The 20504-nt window shown below is 37.7% G+C and overlaps 2 protein-coding genes across 2 annotated transcripts in view; both read left to right on the forward strand.

Annotated features, from left to right (window-relative positions):
• LOC117731925 (troponin I, fast skeletal muscle-like) overlaps window positions 1-5529 on the forward strand; it is an 11096-nt gene extending 5567 nt beyond the window's left edge. Inside the window, exons 4-6 of the mRNA XM_034534484.1 lie at window positions 1651-1740; window positions 3467-3640; window positions 5396-5529. Of these exons, the coding sequence (XP_034390375.1) occupies window positions 1651-1740; window positions 3467-3640; window positions 5396-5473 (342 nt within the window). The 3' untranslated portion in view covers window positions 5474-5529. The remainder of the gene's footprint in view (window positions 1-1650; window positions 1741-3466; window positions 3641-5395) is intronic.
• A 2149-nt stretch (window positions 5530-7678) lies between these two features.
• LOC117732201 (troponin I, fast skeletal muscle-like) lies at window positions 7679-19876 on the forward strand. Its single transcript, XM_034534960.1, has 7 exons — window positions 7679-7710; window positions 9006-9059; window positions 9162-9201; window positions 18796-18924; window positions 18999-19088; window positions 19548-19721; window positions 19799-19876. The coding sequence occupies exons 2-7, from the start codon at window positions 9052-9054 to the stop codon at window positions 19874-19876; spliced, it is 519 nt and encodes a 172-aa protein (XP_034390851.1). The 5' UTR covers window positions 7679-7710; window positions 9006-9051.
• The last annotated feature ends 628 nt before the right edge of the window (window positions 19877-20504 follow it).

The following is a 20504-nucleotide window of genomic DNA, read 5'->3' on the forward strand; positions in this document are numbered from 1 at the left end:
CAGGCCTTAAGATGAGACTAAGGCTTCAATAGGCCACGCCTTAAGATGAGACTAAGGCTTCAATAGGCCAGGCCTTAAGATGAGACTAAGGCTTCAATAGGCCAGGCCTAAAGATGAGACTAAGGCTTCAATAAGCCACGCCTAAAGATGAGACTAAAGCTTCAATAGGCCACGCCTTAAGATGAGACTAAGGCTTCAATAGGCCACGCCTTAAGATGAGACTAAGGCTTCAATAGGCCAGGCCTTAAGATGAGACTAAGGCTTCAATAGGCCACGCCTAAAGATGAGACTAAGGCTTCATTAGGCCATGCCTTAAGATGAGACTAAGGCTTCAATAGGCCTTAAGATGAGCTGGAGACTAAAGCTTCAATAGGCCACGCCTTAAGATGAGACTAAAGCTTCAATAGGCCTTAAGATGAGCTGGAGACTAAAGCTTCATTAGGCCACGCCTTAAGATGAGACTAAAGCTTCAATAGGCCACGCCTAAAGATGAGACTAAAGCTTCAATAGGCCACGCCTAAAGATGAGACTAAAGCTTCAATAGGCCACGCCTATAAGATGAGACTAAAGCTTCAATAGGCCACGCCTTAAGATGAGACTAAAGCTTCAATAGGCCACGCCTAAAGATGAGACTAAGGCTTCAATAGGCCACGCCTATAAGATGAGACTAAGGCTTCAATAGGCCACGCCTTAAGATGAGACTAAAGCTTTAATAGGCCACGCCTAAAGATGAGACTAAGGCTTCAATAGGCCACGCCTATAAGATGAGACTAAGGCTTCAATAGGCCACGCCTTAAGATGAGACTAAAGCTTTAATAGGCCACGCCTTAAGATGAGACTAAAGCTTCAATAGGCCACGCCTAAAGATGAGACTAAAGCTTTAATAGGCCACGCCTAAAGATGAGACTAAAGCTTCAATAGGCCACGCCTTAAGATGAGACTAAGGCTTCAATAGGCCACGCCTAAAGATGAGACTAAAGCTTCAATAGGCCACGCCTTAAAATGAGACTAAAGCTTCAATAGGCCACGCCTAAAGATGAGACTAAAGCTTCAATAGGCCACGCTTAAAGATGAGACTAAAGCTTCAATAGGCCACGCCTAAAGCTGAGACTAAGGCTTCAATAGGCCACGCCTTAAGATGAGACTAAGGCTTCAATAGGCCACGCCTAAAGATGAGACTAAGGCTTCAATAGGCCATGCCTTAAAATGAGACTAAAGCTTCAATAGGCCACGCCTTAAAATGAGACTAAAGCTTCAATAGGCCACGCCTAAAGATGAGACTAAAGCTTCAATAGGCCACGCCTAAAGATGAGACTAAGGCTTCAATAGGCCACGCCTAAAGATGAGCTGGAGACTAAAGCTTCAATAGGCCACGCCTAAAGATGAGACTAAGGCTTCAATAGGCCACGCCTAAAGATGAGCTGGAGACTAAAGCTTCAATAGGCCACGCCTTAAGATGAGACTAAGGCTTCAATAGGCCACGCCTAAAGATGAGACTAAAGCTTCAATAGGCCACGCCTTAAGATGAGCTGGAGACTAAAGCTTCAATAGGCCACGCCTTAAGATGAGCTGGAGAGTAAAGCTTTGTTAGTCCGTTCATCAGTGGAGGTTACTCATCAGGAAGTAAACGTCATGTTTTTGTGTCTTCAGGAAACCTGTAAAAAGATCGCCGCTCTCCTCGACAAAGTGGATGAAGAACGGTACGACATGCAGTCCAAAGTGGGCAAAGCCGACAAAGAGGTGAGAGTTCCTGCCGCCGCCTTCGAGCTTCCTTTAGAGGACGCGAAGGAGACGTCTTCAGTTGGCGTTCAGTAGACGGATCTGATCTCTCCCATGTTTCCTGTTGCGTCTGCAAGCTCACAACTTATAACGCAACAGGAAATATGACCTGAAACATGCTCAATTTGCATAATCGTGACTCTACCTCACCTTCATGCAAATGTGACTCTACCTCATTACGCAAACCAGTGACTCTACCTCATTATACAAACCAGTGACTCTACCTCATTATACAAACCAGTGACTCTACCTCATTACGCAAACCAGTGACTCTACCTCATTATACAAACCAGTGACTCTACCTCATTATACAAACAAGTGACTCTACCTCATTATGCAAACCAGTGACTCTACCTCATTACGCAAACCAGTGACTATACCTCATTACGCAAACCAGTGACTCTACCTCATTACGCAAACCAGTGACTCTACCTCATTATACAAACAAGTGACTATACCTCATTATACAAACCAGTGACTCTACCTCATTACGCAAACCAGTGACTCTACCTCATTACGCAAACCAGTGACTATACATCATTACGCAAACCAGTGACTCTACCTCATTACGCAAACCAGTGACTCTACCTCATTATGCAAAACAGTGAATCTACGTCATTATACACACAAGTGAATCCACCTCATTATACACACAAGTGAATCTACCTCATTACGCAAACCAGTGATTCTACCTCATTACGCAAACCAGTGACTCTACCTCATTATACAAACCAGTGATTCTACCTCATTATACACACACGTGAATCTACCTCATTATACACACAAGTGAATCTACCTTATTACACAAACCAGTGAATCTACCTCATTACGCAAACCAGTGACTCTACCTCATTATACAAACCAGTGACTCTACCTCATTATACAAACCAGTGAATCTACCTCATTATGCAAACCAGTGACTCTACCTCATTATGCAAACCAGCGACTCTACCTCATTATACAAACCATTGACTCTACCTCATTATACAAACCAGTGACTCTACCTCATTATACAAACCAGTGACTCTACCTCATTATACAAACCAGTGACTCTACCTCATTACGCAAACCAGCGACTCTACCTCATTATACAAACCAGCGACTCTACCTCATTATACAAACCAGCAACTCTACCTCATTATACAAACCAGCGACTCTACCTCATTATACAAACCAGCGACTCTACCTCATTATACAAACCAGCGACAACCTCCGATCCCGAGCGAGACGTTGGGTAAAAGACATTGGACTAATCACCAAAACATTAAAGATCAAATTAAACAGCAGAACCAGGGCTACAATAATATATATGCTGTGTTTTCATGCTCCAAACACCAACTAAATGAATGACCAAATATCTATATTTTGCCAGCGACTAGACCACTCGCCAATCGTGTAGCTCCCAAGGCTACTTAGCTTTATGAAATATGTTCGGCATGCTTTCAGTGTTCACTGAAATCGAGTTTCCTTGTGTGGAGGGTTGGAGGTTCAGCGTCTCTACGTCCCTCCTCCTTCAGTCCACATGTGGTCACTTCCTGTTCACTGGTTGCAATAAAAACAAGATGGCGACGGCCCAAATGTCGAAACCGGAGGCTTCGGGAAGCGTCAGAGTCAAAATAAGCTGCAGGTTTTGAGTCAATGACAAAAAGAAAGACACGTCATCGGCTTTGTGCTCGGTCGCTCTCAGATTGAAGACCTGAAGATCAAAGTGGTGGACCTGGCTGGAGTGAAGAAGCCGGCCCTGAAGAGAGTCCGCATGTCGGCCGACGCCATGTTGAAGGCTCTGCTGGGCTCCAAGCACACGGTCAACATGGACCTGAGGGCCAACCTGAAGCAGGTCAAGAAGGAGGTCAAGGAGGAGGTGAGTCTTTAAAACTAATGTTTAATCAACATATTCATCATTCAGCCCTCAGAAGAATATTCTGATGCTTTATTAGAGGAAAGGTACTAAGAAAATACTGCATTACATAATGAGAATGTGTAGTTTAAGTAAAAGTATAACAAGGATATATGTTGTATTATTAGATAATAACAATAATAACATTTACTACTATCATTATTGTTATTATTGTTATTTTATTGTTGTGGTGGGGCTCGTTTTGAACTATTAAACCTCTGATTATTTTTTATTATAAATTAATCTGCTGAATTTCTCCATTATTCGTCTGATTGTTTGGTTTATATATAATAATCAATATATTGAGAAATGGTGTCACAGCGACCCAACATGAAGACCCTTCAGTGTTTGTTTAAAGATTATTACTAAAATATGAATAGTATTAACTTCATACAAAGGACAGGCAAATCGAAAAAACCAATGATCTTGATTCAAAACATTATTTCCATAATAAAGTTCATTTACTGTGTGCGTCCTTGTTAAAAATTGTTAAAAAAAGTCACAATAAAAAATAAAATAAAAATGCAGGAATCTATACTTCCAGAAGACGTGTTCAACAGAAATATTATAACTAGATTTAGTTACTGTAAGCTAAACTATTATGGAAGATAATATAAACATGAGTCTGTATAGGCGAACATACCGTAATAGTTATACTTAGTTATAGTAGTTATAGTTATTAGGGTGGGTTTATTATTCCAAGAAAAATAACAAAGATTTAAGTATTAAAGTTGTAAATTTACACTAAAATCTTAAGATTATAGTTTATAAAAACTCTAATTTTCATGACCAAAAATAATTTTATTTGGGCGAGAAATTATGCAAAGCAGAAGATGGAATAAAAATAGTTTTCTAATCACAATAAAGTGTAATACCAACTGTTAATTACATGTAATAACAACGGTTTATAACTTGTAATAACAACTGTTAATTACTTGTAATACCAACTGTTAATAACTTGTAATAACAACTGTTAATTACATGTAATAACAACGGTTTATAACTTGTAATAACAACTGTTAATTACTTGTAATACCAACTGTTAATAACTTGTAATAACAACTGTTTATTACTTGTAATAACAACTGTTAAGAACTTGTAATAACGACGGTTTATAACTTGTAATAACAACTGTTAAGAACTTGTAATAACAACTGTTTATTACTTGTAATAACAACTGTTTATAACTTGTAATAACAACTGTTTATAACTTGTAATAACAACTGTTAAGAACTTGTAATAACGACGGTTTATAACTTGTAATAACAACTGTTTATTACTTGTAATAACAACTGTTAAGAACTTGTAATAACGACGGTTTATAACTTGTAATAACAACTGTTAAGAACTTGTAATAACGGTTTATAACTTGTAATAACAACTGTTTATTACTTGTAATAACAACTGTTAAGAACTTGTAATAACGACGGTTTATAACTTGTAATAACAACTGTTAAGAACTTGTAATAACGGTTTATAACTTGTAATAACAACTGTTTATTACTTGTAATAACAACTGTTTATAACTTGTAATAACAACTGTTTATAACTTGTAATAACAACTGTTTATTACTTGTAATAACAACCGTTAATTACTTGTAATACCAACTGTTAATAACTTGTAATAACAACTGTTTATAACTTGTAATAACAACTGTTTATAACTTGTAATAACAACTGTTAATTACTTGTAATAACAACTGTTTTTTCCTCCTCCAGCCGATTGAAGCCGCTGGCGACTGGCGTAAGAACATCGAGGACAAGGCCGACAGGAAGAAGATGTTCGAGACTTCCTAGAGACCTCCTAGAGACTTCCTGGAGACTTCCTAGAGACCTTCTAGAGACTTCCTGGAGACTTGTTCACACTTTTTTATGGAATTTCTAATTTAATTGAAAAAGCTTTTTTGTTTTGTTTCATTAAAACTGAGTTTCAGCTCGGCCTGTTGTACATTTGTAAAACGAGTGGTTAGGTGACAACTGTCTAATAATAGACTTTTATTCTGAAAGGAGACTTCCTGTTTCCTCCCGTGCTGCCGAGGTTCCCTTTTAACAACTTCCTGCTTCGTATTGTTTTTGTAATAAACGTGAGTTATTCACATCAAACTCCTTCAGATTAAAACATTTAGCTGTTTCCTGTTTGTGTTTTAGGATACGTTAACACATTTACTGACAGTCAAAGTCAATATAGTTACTGTTCTTTAATGCCATTAGAATAAATAAAAATAACTTTTATTTTTTATTTACGTCTCCGTCCGGGTGTTCAGGGAGCTGTGAAAAGTGCAATCTGACTCGAATTTTTTTTTAATATGAGTTCACATTTAGAAATTTCACATTTAAAATAAACTCCAAAAAGATTTCTCTTTGTAGCCGTTCACCACTTCAACCGTTCATGTGAAGTACTTTATATTTATTCATATATAATACTCAGATCATTTGTATTGAGTAAATCTACACTTTTTATTCTACATTTTAATTAGTAATTAACCAAACATAACTATAAATATAACATAACTAAGGTGCTAAGGTTTTTAACCACCTCGTACCTTTAATAATAATAATAATAATGTTTTATATTTTTTAAGAGCTAAATATTTCCTCAGTCACGGCTTCTGACATGGAAAATAATATTCTGCAACAATTTAATTAAAGTCCCTTCATTTAACATTAATAGGCAGCAAATACCCATTTAATTATTAAACAATAATGTATTTCTAAGCAGATATAAGTCCGACGTTATATCGTCTCTTGTGAAAACACATTTCATATTATTACAGTTTATTATTATTAAGTCTCATCATCTACGTAGTTATATCCGTTTATAAATATCGTATTAAACACTTCCGTCTGCTTTCATGACGTCATAAACATCGTGTTGTAGTCCTTGTAAACGTCTGAAGGTGTTGTGGCCTTCATCCACCACCAGGTGTCAGCAGAGGACTTGCTGTTTCACACCTGAGGAAGACTTCTTTAAATTCTTTAAATCACAAAATGTTTGGACATAAACGGCCTAAAGACAACAATTTACAAAATACTGTTTGTTTTTCTGTCTTTAAAAACACACTTTAATATTTCAATATGAAACTTTGTATAAATAATTAGCATTTAAATGTAATTAATTATTGCACGTATATCTCATATATATAAATGTATTATTATTTTCTAATGAACGATATTGATCAGAGACTCCAGCAGAAGGTGAGCATCATCACTACACATTCAATAATTGTGTGTTTTTAATACATTTCTCCAGTAAATATTGTTGTGTATGCAGATACAGTTATGGATCTTTATTTTAATGTTTTCAGTTGTCTGGATCTGAAAGGCAACAGAAAAGAGTCTCTAAAGTTTGCATCTCTTTATTCATCTTTTATATTTACATAGTCCAGGTACTTGTACTTTACTTACATATTTATATTTCATGTATACTTCTTAATCCACTGAACTGTCTACTTTTGACTGCATCAAGCAAACAGGACTTTCACACAGGAGACCTCTGTTCAGGTCCTGTGTGACACATTTATGATTGTTATGTTCTTCACTTTGACATAAACCAGATACATAACAAACTAAACATTTATGATTGTTATGTTCTTCACTTTGACATAAACCAGATACATAACAAACTAAACATTTATGATTGTTATGTTCTTCACTTTGATATAAACCAGATACATAACAAACTGTATTATTACAGAAACAATATATGTTGTTGTTTCTTTAATCAACATCTCAGCCAGATGTTGATAAATTAGCCTTAAAAAACACACAAACATGTCAAATCAGAACTGGTTTAATCCGAGAAGAAGGCGTGAATATGTGATATTGTATTTATTGAACTATATTTCCTCTTTCCTGTCACGTCCCTTTATGGATTTATGAGGCGCTCAGAGAAGAAGATATTTCAGGAGCTGGCGAGTTCCTCGTGTCCATAAAAGAGAAGAGCGAGCGCATAAATACCGCCGCAGATTTCCCTTTTCAGTGTCCCGGCCCTCCCTTCGGTCCCTGCCATCCTGCTCGTCATCGTCGCTGCGAAGGTGAGAAACTCTTCGTCTGGTTTATTATTTATTTATTCCTTTGGTTTATTGTTATAATCATAATCATAACGTGTCACGGGATGTTTTAGTTTGTGAAGATGTTGACAAAAGAGCAAATAAAGAAGTCATTAATATCGGTTCATATTGAACAACGTTAAGTTTGAAGTGAAAATGAGGATTTATGCGTTAAGTTCTTAAACCGCTGACTCATATTTGTTGAATACTTCTTATGCTTTTAGTTTTGATCTTTTATTATTCGGCTCCTTCAGGTCCACTGACCTCCGAGGAAACTCAACATCTGTCTCGTTCTGCATTTACTGAATTATTAGTATTAACTGCCATAATAATAATAATAATAATAATAATAATAATAATAATGACATTAAAAATGTCCACAAATGAAAACAACAAGAGCATGAAAAGCCTTTTTAAAATCTGCTTCTCGTCAATGTTAAATGTTGCAAATGACATTAAAAGCTACTTTAATCAGCTGATATTAAATATGTGAAGTTATGAATGGAGTTTGGTTTACAGCTTATTATTTTGATCGTTACCTCACTAGAAACTTCTCCCGTTGCTGCTCATAAACAAATCATCATGAATGTCACCGTTGACCTTTGACCCCCGGCCAGGATTAGCTCTGACCTGACACCCGGATCCCCAAGAGGCCCCCAAACATACACTTTATTAATATAAAGCAGTTCATAGACTTTAGATGATTCATCTGTTGTGTTTTCAGAATAATAACTATTATTATTATTATTATTTAATATTTAGTTATTTTAAAAAACAAAATAAAAAAACAAGATTATAGTATTATATATATGTATATACTGTGTATATATACACAATATATGTATATTGTATATATATATATATACAATATATATGTATATATATATACATATATATATGTATATATATATATATACATACATATATATATAATACTATAATTTTTTTTTTTTGTACAATGAATTTGAAATATGATACAAAAGAATTTGTAAGAGATGTGATAATAATCATAATCAATCATAATCAAGAATATATAGTTATATTATAAAGTTTGGGTTTGTATTACTGACAGATAAATAATAAAATAATGAAACATAAATATGATAAAAATGGTCTTGTTTCAGTTTATAAAATTTTTTTTTTTTTTTAGCACATCTAGAATTAGAGTCTTTGATATTTCCTGATTTGTATAATATAATAATATTGTATGTTATTGTTCATCTGTTGATAAACAAGTGTTTATACAAGCTAACAACATGTTATGGTTTTAATGGTTTCAGTTCATCTTTCTGATAATCAGCAGTCTGAAACTACAAAGAAGTCAAGATGTCTGAGTGAGTATGACTTTATTGATTTCTATTAATCTAAAGACAGACATGTCTGCAGATGTTATGAAGTAACCCTGGACGTGGTTATTAATACTCTTCTTCGTAAAGGCCAAAGAAGATGACGTCGAGCCGCAGGCATCATCTCAAGGTGAGTTTATCAATTCATTCATAATCAGGAGAACATAAATAATACATAAAGATGCACGAGTGCTCACATGTTACAGCTTCATGGTCGGGTGTGTCAGGAAGTAACTAGCAAGTCTTATGGACGAGTTATGAGACCACGAGTTATGAGACAACAGGTTATGAGACAACAAGTTATGAGACAACGAGTTATGAGACAACAGGTTATGAGACCACGAGTTATGAGACAACAAGTTATGAGACAACAGGTTATGAGACAACAGGTTATGAGACAACGAGTTATGAGACAACGAGTTATGAGACAACAAGTTATGAGACAACAGGTTATGAGACAACAGGTTATGAGACAAGGAGTTATGAGACAACGAGTTATGAGACAACGAGTTATGAGACAACGGGTTATGAGACAACGAGTTATGAGACAACGAGTTATGAGACAACGAGTTATGAGACAACGAGTTATGAGACAACAGGTTATGAGACAACGAGTTATGAGACAACAAGTTATGAGACAACAGGTTATGAGACAACGAGTTATGAGACAACGAGTTATGAGACAACAAGTTATGAGACAACAGGTTATGAGACAACGAGTTATGAGACAACGAGTTATGAGACAACAAGTTATGAGACAACAGGTTATGAGACAACAGGTTATGAGACAAGGAGTTATGAGACAACGAGTTATGAGACAACGAGTTATGAGACAACGGGTTATGAGACAACGAGTTATGAGACAACGAGTTATGAGACAACGAGTTATGAGACAACGAGTTATGAGACAACAGGTTATGAGACAACGAGTTATGAGACAACAAGTTATGAGACAACAGGTTATGAGACAACAGGTTATGAGACAACGAGTTATGAGACAACGAGTTATGAGACAACGAGTTATGAGACAACAAGTTATGAGACAACAAGTTATGAGACAACGAGTTATGAGACAACAGGTTATGAGACAACAAGTTATGAGACAACAGGTTATGAGACAACAGGTTATGAGACCACGAGTTATGAGACAACAGGTTATGAGACAACGAGTTATGAGACAACAAGTTATGAGACAACAAGTTATGAGACAACAGGTTATGAGACAACGAGTTATGAGACAACAAGTTATGAGACAACAAGTTATGAGACAACAGGTTATGAGACAACAGGTTATGAGACAACGAATTATGAGACAACAGGTTATGAGACAACAAGTTATGAGACAACGAGTTATGAGACAACAAGTTATGAGACAACAGGTTATGAGACAACGAGTTATGAGACAACAAGTTATGAGACAACAAGTTATGAGACAACAGGTTATGAGACAACAGGTTATGAGACAACGAATTATGAGACAACAAGTTATGAGACAACAAGTTATGAGACAACAAGTTATGAGACAACGAGTTATGAGACAACAGGTTATGAGACAACGAATTATGAGACAACAAGTTATGAGACAACAAGTTATGAGACAACGAGTTATGAGACAACGAGTTATGAGACAACAAGTTATGAGACAACAAGTTATGAGACAACAGGTTATGAGACAACGAATTATGAGACAACAAGTTATGAGACAACAAGTTATGAGACAACGAGTTATGAGACAACGAGTTATGAGACAACAGGTTATGAGACAACAGGTTATGAGACAACAGATTATGAGACAACCGGTTATGAGACAACAGGTTATGAGACAACGAATTATGAGACAACAAGTTATGAGACAACAAGTTATGAGACAACGAGTTATGAGACAACGAGTTATGAGACAACAGGTTATGAGACAACAGGTTATGAGACAACAGATTATGAGACAACCGGTTATGAGACAACAGGTTATGAGACAACAAGTTATGAGACAACGAGTTATGAGACAACAAGTTATGAGACAACGAGTTATGAGACAACGAGTTATGAGACAACAGGTTATGAGACAACAGGTTATGAGACAACAGGTTATGAGACAACAGGTTATGAGACAACGAGTTATGAGACCACGAGTTATGAGACAACAGGTTATGAGACAACAGGTTATGAGACCACGAGTTATGAGACAACAGGTTATGAGACAACGAGTTATGAGACAACGAGTTATGAGACAACAAGTTATGAGACAACGAGTTATGAGACAACAAGTTATGAGACAACAGGTTATGAGAAAACAGGTTATGAGACAACAAGTTATGAGACAACAGGTTATGAGACAACAGGCTATGAGACAACGAGTTATGAGACAACAGGTTATGAGACAACAAGTTATGAGACAACAGGTTATGAGACAACGAGTTATGAGACCACGAGTTATGAGACAACAGGTTATGAGACAACAAGTTATGAGACAACAAGTTATGAGACAACAGGTTATGAGACAACAGGTTATGAGACAACAAGTTATGAGACAACGAGTTATGAGACAACAGGTTATGAGACAACAGGTTATGAGACAACAGGTTATGAGACAACGAGTTATGAGACAACAGGTTATGAGACAACAGGTTATGAGACAACAGGTTATGAGACAACAAGTTATGAGACAACAGGTTATGAGACAACAGGTTATGAGACAACGAGTTATGAGACAACAGGTTATGAGACAACAGGTTATGAGACAACAGGTTATGAGACAACAGGTTATGAGACAACAAGTTATGAGACAACAGGTTATGAGACAACAGGTTATGAGACCACGAGTTATGAGACAACAGGTTATGAGACAACAGGTTATGAGACAACAGGTTATGAGACAACAAGTTATGAGACAACAGGTTATGAGACAACAAGTTATGAGACAACAGGTTATGAGACAACAAGTTATGAGACAACAAGTTATGAGACAACAAGTTATGAGACAACAAGTTATGAGACAACAAGTTATGAGACAACAGGTTATGAGACCACGAGTTATGAGACAACAGGTTATGAGACAACGAGTTATGAGACAACAAGTTATGAGACAACAAGTTATGAGACAACAAGTTATGAGACAACAAGTTATGAGACAACAGGTTATGAGACCACGAGTTATGAGACAACAGGTTATGAGACAACGAGTTATGAGACAACAAGTTATGAGACAACAAGTTATGAGACAACAGGTTATGAGACAACAAGTTATGAGACAACGAGTTATGAGACAACGAGTTATGAGACAACAGGTTATGAGACAACAAGTTATGAGACAACGAGTTATGAGACAACGAGTTATGAGACAACAGGTTATGAGACAACAAGTTATGAGACAACAAGTTATGAGACAACAGGTTATGAGACAACAAGTTATGAGACAACAGGTTATGAGACAACGAGTTATGAGACAACAAGTTATGAGACAACAGGTTATGAGACAACAGGTTATGAGACAACAAGTTATGAGACAACGAGTTATGAGACAACAGGTTATGAGACAACAAGTTATGAGACAACAGGTTATGAGACAACAGGTTATGAGACAACGAGTTATGAGACAACAAGTTATGAGACAACAGGTTATGAGACAACAGGTTATGAGACAACAAGTTATGAGACAACGAGTTATGAGACAACAAGTTATGAGACAACAGGTTATGAGACAAGGAGTTATGAGACAACAAGTTATGAGACAACAAGTTATGAGACAACAGGTTATGAGACAACGAGTTATGAGACAACAAGTTATGAGACAACAGGTTATGAGACAACGAGTTATGAGACAACAAGTTATGAGACAACAGGTTATGAGACAACAAGTTATGAGACAACAGGTTATGAGACAACAGGTTATGAGACAACAAGTTATGAGACAACAGGTTATGAGACAACAGGTTATGAGACAACGAGTTATGAGACAACGAGTTATGAGACAACGAGTTATGAGACAACGGGTTATGAGACAACGAGTTATGAGACAACGAGTTATGAGACAACGAGTTATGAGACAACGAGTTATGAGACAACAAGTTATGAGACAACAGAGTTATGAGACAACAGAGTTATGAGACAACAAGTTATGAGACAACAGGTTATGAGACAACGAGTTATGAGACAACGAGTTATGAGACAACAGGTTATGAGACAACGAGTTATGAGACAACAGGTTATGAGACAACGAGTTATGAGACAACGAGTTATGAGACAACAAGTTATGAGACAACGAGTTATGAGACAACAGGTTATGAGACAACGAGTTATGAGACAACGAGTTATGAGACAACAAGTTATGAGACAACAGGTTATGAGACAACAGGTTATGAGACAACGAGTTATGAGACAACAAGTTATGAGACAACGAGTTATGAGACAACAGGTTATGAGACAACGAGTTATGAGACAACGAGTTATGAGACAACAAAGTTATGAGACAACAAGTTATGAGACAACAAGTTATGAGACAACAGGTTATGAGACAACAAGTTATGAGACAACAGGTTATGAGACAACGTAGTTATGAGACAACAGGTTATGAGACAACAGGTTATGAGACAACAGGTTATGAGACAACAAGTTATGAGACAACGAGTTATGAGACAACAGGTTATGAGACAACAGGTTATGAGACAACAAGTTATGAGACAACAGGTTATGAGACAACGAGTTATGAGACAACGAGTTATGAGACAACAAGTTATGAGACAACAGGTTATGAGACAACGAGTTATGAGACAACGAGTTATGAGACAACAGGTTATGAGACAACAAGTTATGAGACAACAAGTTATGAGACAACAAGTTATGAGACAACGAGTTATGAGACAACGAGTTATGAGACAACAGGTTATGAGACAACGAGTTATGAGACAACGAGTTATGAGACAACAAGTTATGAGACAACAGAGTTTATGAGACAACAGAGTTATGAGACAACGAGTTATGAGACAACAGAGTTATGAGACAACAGGTTATGAGACAACGAGGTTATGAGACAACGAGTTATGAGACAACAGGTTATGAGACAACAGGTTATGAGACAACGAGTTATGAGACAACGAGTTATGAGACAACAGGTTATGAGACAACAGGTTATGAGACAACGAGTTATGAGACAACAGGTTATGAGACAACAGGTTATGAGACAACGAGTTATGAGACAACGAGTTATGAGACAACAAGTTATGAGACAACGAGTTATGAGACAACAGGTTATGAGACAACAGGTTATGAGACAACAAGTTATGAGACAACGAGTTATGAGACAACAGGTTATGAGACAACAGGTTATGAGACAACAAGTTATGAGACAACGAGTTATGAGACAACAGGTTATGAGACAACAGGTTATGAGACAACGAGTTATGAGACAACGAGTTATGAGACAACGAGTTATGAGACAACAGGTTATGAGACAACAGGTTATGAGACACAGGTTATTAGACAACAGGTTATGATACAACGAGTTATGAGACAACAAGTTATGAGACAACAGGTTATGAGACAACAGAGTTATGAGACAACAGAGTTATGAGACAACAGTTATGAGACAACGAGTTATGAGACAACAAGTTATGAGACAACAGGTTATGAGACAACAAGTTATGAGACAACAGGTTATGAGACAACGAGTTATGAGACAACGAGTTATGAGACAACAGGTTATGAGACAACAAGTTATGAGACAACAGGTTATGAGACAACGAGTTATGAGACAACAGGTTATGAGACAACAAGTTATGAGACAACAGGTTATGAGACAACGAGTTATGAGACAACGAGTTATGAGACAACAGGTTATGAGATAACAAGTTATGAGACAACAAGTTATGAGACAACAGGTTATGAGACAACGAGTTATGAGACAACGAGTTATGAGACAACAAGTTATGAGACAACAGGTTATGAGACAACGAGTTATGAGACAACGAGTTATGAGACAACAAGTTATGAGACAACAGGTTATGAGACAACGAGTTATGAGACAACGAGTTATGAGACAACAAGTTATGAGACAACAGGTAATGAGACAACGAGTTATGAGACAACGAGTTATGAGACAACGAGTTATGAGACAACAGGTTATGAGACAACAGGTTATGAGACAACGTGTTATGAGACAACGAGTTATGAGACAACGAGTTATGAGACAACAGGTTATGAGACAACAGGTTATGAGACAACGAGTTATGAGACAACAAGTTATGAGACAATGAGTTATGAGACAACAGGTTATGAGACAACGAGTTATGAGACAACGAGTTATGAGACAACAGGTTATGAGACAACAGGTTATGAGACAACGAGTTATGAGACAACAGGTTATGAGACAACAGGTTATGAGACAACGAGTTATGAGACAACGAGTTATGAGACAACAGGTTATGAGACAACAGGTTATGAGACAACGAGTTATGAGACAACAGGTTATGAGACAACAGGTTATGAGACAACGAGTTATGAGACAACGAGTTATGAGACAACAAGTTATGAGACAACGAGTTATGAGACAACAGGTTATGAGACAACAGGTTATGAGACAACAAGTTATGAGACAACAGGTTATGAGACAACGAGTTATGAGACAACAGGTTATGAGACAACAGGTTATGAGACAACAAGTTATGAGACAACAGGTTATGAGACAACGAGTTATGAGACAACAGGTTATGAGACAACAAGTTATGAGACAACAGGTTATGAGACAACGAGTTATGAGACAACAGGTTATGAGACAACAGGTTATGAGATAACAAGTTATGAGACAACGAGTTATGAGACAACAGGTTATGAGACAACAGGTTATGAGACAACGAGTTATGAGACAACAAGTTATGAGACAACAGGTTATGAGACAACGAGTTATGAGACAACGAGTTATGAGACAACAAGTTATGAGACAACAGGTTATGAGACAACGAGTTATGAGACAACGAGTTATGAGACAACAAGTTATGAGACAACAGGTAATGAGACAACGAGTTATGAGACAACGAGTTATGAGACAACGAGTTATGAGACAACAGGTTATGAGACAACAGGTTATGAGACAACGTGTTATGAGACAACGAGTTATGAGACAACAAGTTATGAGACAACAGGTTATGAGACAACAGGTTATGAGACAACGAGTTATGAGACAACAAGTTATGAGACAATGAGTTATGAGACAACAGGTTATGAGACAACGAGTTATGAGACAACGAGTTATGAGACAACAGGTTATGAGACAACGAGTTATGAGACAACGAGTTATGAGACAACAGGTTATGAGACAACAGGTTATGAGACAACGAGTTATGAGACAACGAGTTATGAGACAACAGGTTATGAGACAACAGGTTATGAGACAACGAGTTATGAGACAACAGGTTATGAGACAACAGGTTATGAGACAACGAGTTATGAGACAACGAGTTATGAGACAACAAGTTATGAGACAACGAGTTATGAGACAACAGGTTATGAGACAACAGGTTATGAGACAACAAGTTATGAGACAACGAGTTATGAGACAACAGGTTATGAGACAACAGGTTATGAGACAACAAGTTATGAGACAACGAGTTATGAGACAACAGGTTATGAGACAACAGGTTATGAGACAACGAGTTATGAGACAACGAGTTATGAGACAACGAGTTATGAGACAACAGGTTATGAGACAACAGGTTATGAGACAACAGGTTATTAGACAACAGGTTATGAGACAACGAGTTATGAGACAACAGGTTATGAGACAACAAGTTATGAGACAACAGGTTATGAGACAAGGAGTTATGAGACAACGAGTTATGAGACAACAAGTTATGAGACAACGAGTTATGAGACAACAAGTTATGAGACAACAGGTTATGAGACAAGGAGTTATGAGACAACAGGTTATGAGACAACAGGTTATGAGACAACAAGTTATGAGACAACAGGTTATGAGACAACGAGTTATGAGACAACAGGTTATGAGACAACAGGTTATGAGACAACAAGTTATGAGACAACAGGTTATGAGACAACGAGTTATGAGACAACAGGTTATGAGACAACGAGTTATGAGACAACAGGTTATGAGACAACAGGTTATGAGACAACAAGTTATGAGACAACGAGTTACGAGACAACGAGTTACGAGACAACGAGTTACGAGACAACGAGTTACGAGACAACGAGTTATGAGACAACAGGTTATGAGACAACAAGTTATGAGACAACGAGTTATGAGACAACAAGTTATGAGACAACAGGTTATGAGACAACAGGTTATGAGACAACGAGTTATGAGACAACAGGTTATGAGACAACAGGTTATGAGACAACAAGTTATGAGACAACAGGTTATGAGACAACGAGTTATGAGACAACAGGTTATGAGACAACAGGTTATGAGACAACAAGTTATGAGACAACGAGTTATGAGACAACGAGTTATGAGACAACAGGTTATGAGACAACGAGTTATGAGACAACGAGTTATGAGACAACAGGTTATGAGACAACAGGTTATGAGACAACGAGTTATGAGACAACGAGTTATGAGACAACAGGTTATGAGACAACGAGTTATGAGACAACGAGTTATGAGACAACGAGTTATGAGACAACAGGTTATGAGACAACGAGTTATGAGACAACGAGTTATGAGACAACGAGTTATGAGACAACGAGTTATGAGACAACAGGTTATGAGACAACGAGTTATGAGACAACGAGTTATGAGACAACGAGTTATGAGACAACAGGTTTTTTTCTGTTCAGTGTCTCTTTGTGGTCATTTTGTGTCTTTTTGTAGTTTTTATGTTTCTGTGGGTATTCATCTCTTACTGGTTGCTACGAGTCTCTTTGTAGTTGTCTTGTGTCTCTTTGTGTTTGTTTTCAGTCTCTTTGTGTTTGTTTTGTGTCTGTTTGTTTTGTTTTGAGTGTCTTAGTGTTTGTTTTGAGTCTGTTTGTGTTTGTTTTGTGTCTCTTTGTGTTTGTTTTGAGTCTGTTTGTTTTGTTTTGAGTCTCTCTGTGTTTGTTTTGAGTGTCTTTGTGTTTGTTTTGAGTCTCTCTGTGTTTGTTTTGAGTGTCTTTGTGTTTGTTTTGTGTCTCTCTGTGTTTGTTTTGTGTCTCTTTGTGTTTGTTTTGAGTCTGTTTGTGTTTGTTTTGTGTCTCTTTGTGTTTGTTTTGAGTCTGTTTGTTTTGTTTTGAGTCTGTTTGTTTTGTTTTCAGTCTGTTTGTTTTGTTTTCAGTCTCTTTGTGTTTGTTTTGTGTCTCTTTGTGTTTGTTTTGAGTCTGTTTGTTTTGTTTTGAGTCTCTGTGTTTGTTTTGTGTCTCTCTGTGTTTGTTTTGTGTCTCTCTGTGTTTGTTTTGTGTCTCTTTGTGTTTGTTTTCAGTCTCTTTGTGTTTGTTTTGTTTTCAGTCTCTTTGTGTTTGTTTTGTTTTCAGTCTCTTTGTGTTTGTTTTGAGTGTCTTTGTGTTTGTTTTGTGTCTCTTTGTGTTTGTTTTGAGTGTCTTTGTGTTTGTTTTGAGTCTCTCTGTTTGTTTTGTGTCTCTTTGTGTTTGTTTTGAGTCTGTTTGTGTTTGTTTTGAGTGTCTTTGTGTTTGTTGTATTTGTTTTGAGTCACATTTCAAGGTGAAGGCCTGTGGGGCCCCTGACTCTTGGGGCCCTTGGGGCCCTGTTGTCCGGGTCACTAATCCATCCATGTTGGTCCTGCAGAGTGTGATCCTGCAGATCGCTGCCACCTGGCTGGAGCAGGAAGCCGGCGAGAATGTGGCCGCCAAAGAAGCGTACATGGCGGAGAGATGCTCCGCCCCCGACCTGAGCGGAGACCAGGCGGCTCTGATGGTATAAAAGACAAACATCCCATAAACATACGAGCTTCACTCTGAGGAAGAGATGACTTTCTCTTTTATCAACAGGAAATGTGCAAAAAGCTGCACCAGGCCCTCGACAAGCTCGACGAGGAGAGATACGACTCCGAGTCCAAAGTCCAGAAGGCCGACAAAGAGGTGGAGAGGCTTCCATTACAGTGATGAACACATTAATGGAACAATGTTCCATTACAGTGATGAACACATTAATGGAACAATGTTCCATTACAGTGATGAACACATTAATGGAACAATGTTGCATTACAGTGATGAACACATTAATGGAACAATGTTGCATTACAGTCATGAACACATTAATGGAACAATGTTGCATTACAGTCATGAACACATTAATGGAACAATGTTGCAAAAGTGTAACATTCTGTATTTTCGATGGTTTACTGACTTCAGATCTGTTAAAAGATTGTAACCCTTGTAGACCAGCTGCTGTAATCAAACAACAATATGGATCCGTATCTGTTAATATGGATCATTAATTATGGGTAGTACGTAATGTGATCAGGGATCTAAAAGTCATATTTGCTCTGTTTTCTTTGAGTCGTACATATTTTATATTCATATTTCTTCTGCCTCCAGATCGACGATCTGAGGATCAAGGTGGTGGAGCTGGCCGGCGTGAAGAAGCCGGCCCTGAAGAAGGTCCGCATGTCGGCCGACTCCATGCTGCAGGCTCTGCTGGGGGGGAAGCACAAGGTGACCATGGACCTGAGGGCCAACCTGAAGCAGGTCAAGAAGGAGGTCAAGGAGGAGGTGAGTCTCGTCGCCTTATTGTCGTCGTAGAAAATGGCCGCCGCGGCATCACTGAGCTCAATGTGTCCGTCCTGCAGCCCGGAGAGGCGGTCGGCGACTGGCGTAAGAACATCGAGGACAAAGCCGACAGGAAGAAGATGTTCGAGACCTCCTAGAGACTTCCTGGAGACCTCCTAGAGACTTCCTGGAGACTTACTAGAGGCTTCCTAAGACTTCCTGGAGACTTCCTAAAACTTCCTGGAGACTTACTAAGACTTATTAGAGATTTACTGGAGACTTCCTGGAGACTTCCTAAGACTTACTAGAGACTTCCTGGAGACTTCCTGGAGACTTCCTAAAGACTTCCTGGAGACTTACTAAGACTTATTAGAGATTTACTGGAGACTTCCTGGAGACTTCCTAAGACTTCCTGGAGACTTCCTGGAGACTTCCTAAGACTTACTAGAGACTTCCTGGAGACTTCCTAAGACTTCCTAAGACTTACTAGAGACTTCCTGGAGACTTCTAAGACTTCCTGGAGACTTCCTAAGACTTCCTGGAGACTTCCTAAAGACTTCCTAAGACTTACTAGAGACTTCTAAGACTTCCTGGAGACTTCCTAGAGACTTCCTAAAGACTTCCTAAGACTTCCTGGAGACTTCATAAGACTTCCTGGAGACTTCCTAAAGACTTCCTAAGACTTACTAGAGACTTCTAAGACTTCCTGGAGACTTCCTAAAGACTTCCTAAGACTTCCTGGAGACTTCCTCCTTGTTGCTTCTCATCGTTTTCATGGAATAATTT

The sequence above is a fragment of the Cyclopterus lumpus genome, chromosome 6, assembly GCF_009769545.1.
Source record: "Cyclopterus lumpus isolate fCycLum1 chromosome 6, fCycLum1.pri, whole genome shotgun sequence".
Taxonomy (NCBI): domain Eukaryota; kingdom Metazoa; phylum Chordata; class Actinopteri; order Perciformes; family Cyclopteridae; genus Cyclopterus; species Cyclopterus lumpus.